The 6,000-nt window shown below is 42.5% G+C and overlaps 1 protein-coding gene across 2 annotated transcripts; it reads right to left on the bottom strand.

The window, feature by feature from the left end:
- Positions 1 to 618: 618 nt before the first annotated feature.
- LOC130537481 (uncharacterized) lies at positions 619 to 3,637 on the bottom strand. Of its 2 annotated transcripts, none has more exons than XM_057054332.1 (5): positions 2,648 to 3,637; positions 1,891 to 2,371; positions 1,299 to 1,519; positions 1,081 to 1,211; positions 619 to 942 (listed from the first exon to the last, which is right to left on the bottom strand). In XM_057054332.1, the coding sequence occupies exons 2-4, from the start codon at positions 2,333 to 2,335 to the stop codon at positions 1,113 to 1,115; spliced, it is 765 nt and encodes a 254-aa protein (XP_056910312.1). In that variant the 5' UTR covers positions 2,336 to 2,371; positions 2,648 to 3,637; the 3' UTR covers positions 619 to 942; positions 1,081 to 1,112. The 2 variants fall into 2 exon arrangements, with proteins under 2 accessions (XP_056910312.1, XP_056910314.1); XM_057054334.1 differs by having other exon boundaries at positions 1,891 to 2,032; positions 2,648 to 3,624.
- Positions 3,638 to 6,000: the final 2,363 nt, after the last annotated feature.

The raw sequence follows: 6,000 nt of genomic DNA, 5'->3' as shown, positions 1-6,000 counted from the left end.
TTTTATGGGATAGCCTGCTGGTCCAGCAGCATCCCAGACAGGGACAGTTGGAGGATGGACAGACTGCTAAGGAGGGCCAGCTCTGTCCTGGGATGTCCCCTGGACTCAGTGGAGGTGGTGGGAAACGGGAGGTTGATGGCTAAGCTGTCATCCATGTTGAACAACACATCCCACCCCCTACAGGACACCCTGACAGCACTGGGCAGCTCCTTCAGTGAGTGGCTGCTCCACCCTCGCTGTGTGAAGGAGAGGTATCGCACATCTTTCCTGCCGCCTGCTGTCAGACTGCACAACAAACATAATGGCCGCTAGTCTGCAGACTAGTGGACATAAATAAATGTCTAAATTTACCACTGGACTCACACAATAACTTTACAATTCTCTAATAGCATTTCAACCATTCTGCACACACTGAATAGTATGTATTCTGACATGTATATTGTATACACTCTCTGTACTATGTACAGGGATACAAAAGGCTGATTATCCATTTATCTTGGATTATTATATATAGAATTTTTTATATATTTTCTATTCTTATTTCAGTTTTTTTTCTGTGTGTTTTTGCTGCTATTGCGCTGTAAATTTCCCCGCGTGGGACAAATAAAGGAATCTGAGTAATTTTTAGAGCAGAAATTTTATTTGCAGAGTAGCGCCTTCCGAAAATCGTCTTCTACTGCATAATTTCCCGCACCGTAAGCGGGAGTATGTCACAGCGATCCCAATTGGTGTGAGACGGAAATGGAGCACACCGTGATGTCCAGTGTTGAGGCGGTGGCCAACCAGGGAAGTGGGTCGTAATGATGTGTTATCCGATGTGCTTTCTTCATAAAATCCATATGTACAATATAATTTCTTGCTTTTATTACTGAATGAGCCACTCTTTACTCTTTCACTGTCCCTCGGTGGCTGTAAATACTTTTTTTTTTCTGATTTCAATTTCTGCAAGAATGAAAGACACTGCGTTAATGTTGTTTGAAGACATTGCAGAAGAGAACTGTGTTTGTTTGCAATAAAAAGGAAAATTTAAAATTTAAAATGGATAGAACTGAAACATTCCATTTTTATGAATGCACCAACCTTTTATTTTGCATTTTAGCCTGACGTCTGCGTTACTGCATTGGTGGAAAGCCAAAGTAAACATTGCTGTGATTTGGTAAAACACCTGCAGCTGGGTGGAATTCCTGGGTGGGAATCCCGCTGGTTTCCCACTTGTTTGGATATGGTGGAAGGGAAAGTTGAGTTTAGACTTACAAGTGCATCCAAGAACATAACTAAGTTGTGAAAGTGAGGTTTACCTGTGCTTGCTCCTTTAGGGTGGACAGTAACGAGAGCATCTCATTCAGATCATTGAACGGATCTTCAATGACTTTCTGGTGGCCGGTTTCTATGGGCTGGACCAGGGTTTGGAGGTTGTAGGTGTTGGGTGCTGTCCTCGGGTATAGCGATGGATTTGCTCCAGTTAGAAAGTACTCCATGTTGTTGGGGAAGGGTTGAGCTGGCAAGTATGGAAAGATTCCTGCAGAAAATACACAAATAATTGCACTTTTAGAGTTTCTGTGCTCTACATGAAATAAGTAGTCAGGAGCTCCAGTGGGTTACTGGGGCACCACTGGAACTTTCCGATTGGAGCTCAGCTGGGCAGCGAAAGGATTGGACAGTGGGCCGTGGCAGGAGAGGTTCCAGGACGTGTCTGGAGCACTGCCCTCAAATGTCCGAGTGTCGGGCCGGAGAGCTTTACTCACGGGGTCGCCTCTTCCTTTGTGAATGCATGTGCCTGTGTTCTTTGCATGTTCATGTGTGTGTGCACAGAGTGTAAAAACAGTCATCTCCCCTCCCTGGAAACCAAAAAAGGTTCTTCTACACTACAGAGAAATGAAAGGATCTTACCTCCATGCGGCTGTTGTACAACGTACTGCATTCTGGTCACGTTGTAGGGGTTAGAGTAGGGAGCAGGTCGGGACCTGGTGCGCTGGCGAGCTTTTCTCTTCACCTCTGGAAGAAGTTCAGGGTGGTCCTTTTTGAAATAAGGCTGGAAGAAGTGGTGAACGCAGTTGGAAGTGACGCGCACAGGTTTGACTTTTTTGAAGCCATAGTGGTGAAGCTGGCGGATAAAACTTAAGAATTTGATGCCTTTAAATTTGCTCAACCCCCTCAAAGTTTCAGAGGTGGGAGACAACACCTGGGTCTCTAATAGAGCTTTATCAATGAGGATTCCATTACCAACATTGTTCCAAATGATGGCAGTGATTTCTGGAGTATTTACCAGAAACCATAGTTTAGCAGGAAAGGTGTAGGGGTTGCTTAAATGTGTGGAGAGTCCACCAGGTTCCATGTTGCTGCTGCAGAGGGAGCTTTCCTATCAAATCACCTGAAGAAGAACCAAAGATTCTGACAAACTTAGAGCTGGACGTTTACAGAGACACCTCACTTCTCTTCAAAATGTAAGCAGTTGGTGATTAAATGTATCATCAGCCTACACTTGTAAAAAGATCATAGGCAGGCCACTTTGACAAAGTTCAAAGGAAATTTCTCTTTGAAATATTTTGGGATGTAACAGGTGCGCTACATCGCTACAGTAGAAACAACTGATGATTGAATGAGGATGATGAGATGATGGATCGGGCCCCAGACAGGTCCTCCTCACCTGTGATGCTGACTGAATCCCAGTTCTGCAGAGGGACCGTCCTGCATGCAAAGCCTCAGCACCCTCCCAGCCTTTTCTATGGCAATCTCCCACTAGGCCTGCTCCCATGGTGCCATCAGCTACAGCATGACAATGTTCCTTATTCCTTCACAATAAAAGAGAATACATTCTTTCATAGAAATATGAATATATGTCTTTATCTATCTTCTTTGGAATAACCTGAAAACAAAGTCTTGATTCAAACGCATCCTTGCTACTCCGCATAAAAAAAAATTTAAAAAAAAGAGAATGGGAATATAACCCTGTCTGATAAAACAAATGATCAAATATGACAACCCCAAAGTAACACATTACAGCCCGTAATCTGTCTTCTTTTAATCCCATTTGCAGAGGATCTTTGTGTGGAAAGAGTTCAGAATTGTGACATTTGGGGAGTAAAAATAAACTCGGGCAATTCTAGTACAAATGAAATGATCAATAAAATCTTCTTTATTGTATCATTTCCCGCATCTTTGGTGTGCGCACCGTGATATCCAGTGTTGAGGCGGTGGCCAACCAGTGAAGTAGGCCATAATGATGTGTAATCCGATGTGCTTTCTTCATAAAATCCATATGTACAACATCATCTCTTGCTTTTATTACTGAATGAGCCACTCTTTACCCTTTCAATTGTCCCTCGGTGGCTCTAAATACGTGTTTTTTCTGATTTCAATTTCTGCAAGAATGAAAGACAATGCCTTAATGTTGTTTGAAGACATTGCAGAAGAGAACTGTGTTTGCAAACAGATTCAAATTTTGAGGTGCTTTTAGATGTGGAAAAATATAGAATTATTATAATGATTTAATAATAAATCACGGTGTGCCGTCATGGACTCTGGTCGTTATTCTAATTCATGCTGCATGTTAACAGCAGGAAAACCAGCTGACAATCTTTGAATATTGCACATCAACCTGTCATCTTCAATGCTACCACACATCCGACGCTTCCTGTTCACAGTGCGCTTTTACAACACAGCTTACTTGTAAAAATATTTTGTAAAAATAAACTCCGGCATTTGTCAGCACCAAGTGTAAATCAGATCATATTAAAAAGACGCTTCGGTACAGCTAACAGGCTAGCTGGTGGCTACTGTTGTCAATTGCACTTCAGGAGCTAGCAACCTATTTAGAGAACTATCCAAATAATTATTTTTAAAAATGCCGTGTGCAAATGAGGCATTTGCAGTACAGTGATCTCGCTATATGCTCATCTAGGCTGGCTTCAATTTGCAGTCGTTCATTGCAGTTCTCAAATATAATGAAGGTGGCAGATCTTTATAAAAATCTTTTGCTCAGAGAACTAAACATAATGTTTTAGAAAGACTTGCTTCAGTGAAAGATGCACCTCAGGACTCTGGGACTGAAATACGAGTGACAATGTTCCAATTGTATTACTATATTAAAGAACAGTGCAAAACAGGTTTATGGCAATAGTTCACTTGTAAATAATTTTAAAGAAGCTGACTACTTCACATTTCACTTGTATTTTTGCAAGAATACCGTAAACGATCATGTACTTCAATTGTTTGCAACAAAAGCTAATAAAGACCTTATACTGGCATCTTTAGGAATAATTTTTTGGTCTACCTCACACAAAGACCACAGTTTATGAGAGTGAAGGGCTCCGAGTCACATCGTTTATCTGCAGATCGGTTGCCCCCAGGGAACAGTTCTGGCTCTTTTCCTGTTCACCCTCTACAACGCGGACTTTTCATACAGTTCATCATCATGCCACCTCCAGAAGTTCTCTGACGACTCTGCTGCTGTTGGCCTCATCACTGATGGGGACGATACAGAGTACAGAGGACTTATTCAGGACTTTGTGGACTGGAGCCTGCGGAACAACCTCCGGATCAATGCCAATAAAACCAAGGAGCTAGTGGTGGATCTCCTCAGGCGTAACAACCTCCCGCCTGCACCGGTGAACATCCTGAAGTCCTAGGATTACCTGGGTGTTCACTTAAACAATAACCTGGACTGGACACACAACACAGAAACCCTTGTCAAGAAGGGCAATAGCAGACTGTTCCTGCTCAGGAGACTGAGGTCTTTTGGAGTGCAGGGACCACTCCTGAGGACTTTCTATGACTCTGTGGTGGGATCAGCCATCTTTTATGGGATAGCCTGCTGGTCCAGCAGCATCCCAGACAGGGACAGTTGGAGGATGGACAGACTGCTAAGGAGGGCCAGCTCTGTCCTGGGATGTCCCCTGGACTCAGTGGAGGTGGTGGAAAGAGTTCAGAATTGTGACATTTGGGGAGTAAAAATAAACTCGGGCAATTCTAGTACAAATGAAATGATCAATAAAATCTTCTTTATTGTATCATTTCCCGCATCTTTGGTGTGCGCACCGTGATGTCCAGTGTTGAGGCGGTGGCCAACCAGGGAAGTAGGCCATAATGATGTGTAATCCGATGTGCTTTCTTCATAAAATCCATATGTACAACATCATCTATTGCTTTTATTACTGAATGAGCCACTCTTTACCCTTTCAATTGTCCCTCGGTGGCTCTAAATACGCGTTTTTTCTGATTTCAATTTCTGCAAGAATGAAAGATGCCTTAATGTTGTTTGAAGACATTGCAGAAGAGAACTGTGTGTGTTTGCAATAAAAAGGAAAATTAAAAATGGATAGAACTGAAACATTCCATTTTTATGAATGCACCAACCTTTTATTTTGCATACTAGCCTGACGACTGCGTTACTGCATTGGTCGAAAGCCGAAGTAAAGATTGCTGTGATTTGGTAAAACACCTGCAGCTGGGTGGAATTCCGGGGTGTGAATCCCGCTGGTTTCCCACTTGTTTGGATGTGGTGGAAGGGAAAGTTGAGTTTAGAATTTTGACTTTTCTTCTTCTGCACTACAAAGAAATGACAGGATCTTACTTCCATGCAGCTGTTGTACAACGTAGTGTATTCCGGTCACATTGCAGGGGTTCCGCCAAAGTATCTTTTAAAAATATATTTTCTATTCTTATTTCAATTTTTTTATGCGTGTTTTTGGTGCTATTGCGCTGTAAATTTCCCCGCGTGGGACAAATAAAGGAATCTGAATAGTTTTTAGAGCAGAAATTTTTATTTAAAGCGTCGCGCCTTCCGAATATCTTCTTCTACTGTATCATATCACGCATCTTAACGGGATTGTATCACAGCGACCCCACTTGGCGGTAGATGGAACTGCAGCGCACCGTGATATCCAGTGTTGAGGCGGTGGCCAACCAGTGAAGTGAGCTGTAATGATGTGTAATCCGATGTGCTTTCTTCATAAAATCCATATGTACAACATCATCTCTTGCTTTTATTACTGAATGAGC

The sequence above is a fragment of the Takifugu flavidus genome, chromosome 14 (assembly GCF_003711565.1).
Source record: "Takifugu flavidus isolate HTHZ2018 chromosome 14, ASM371156v2, whole genome shotgun sequence".
Classification (NCBI taxonomy): Eukaryota; Metazoa; Chordata; class Actinopteri; order Tetraodontiformes; family Tetraodontidae; genus Takifugu; species Takifugu flavidus.
Note: the sequence above shows the minus strand (reverse complement) of the source record. Positions and strands in the feature narration are given on the sequence as shown.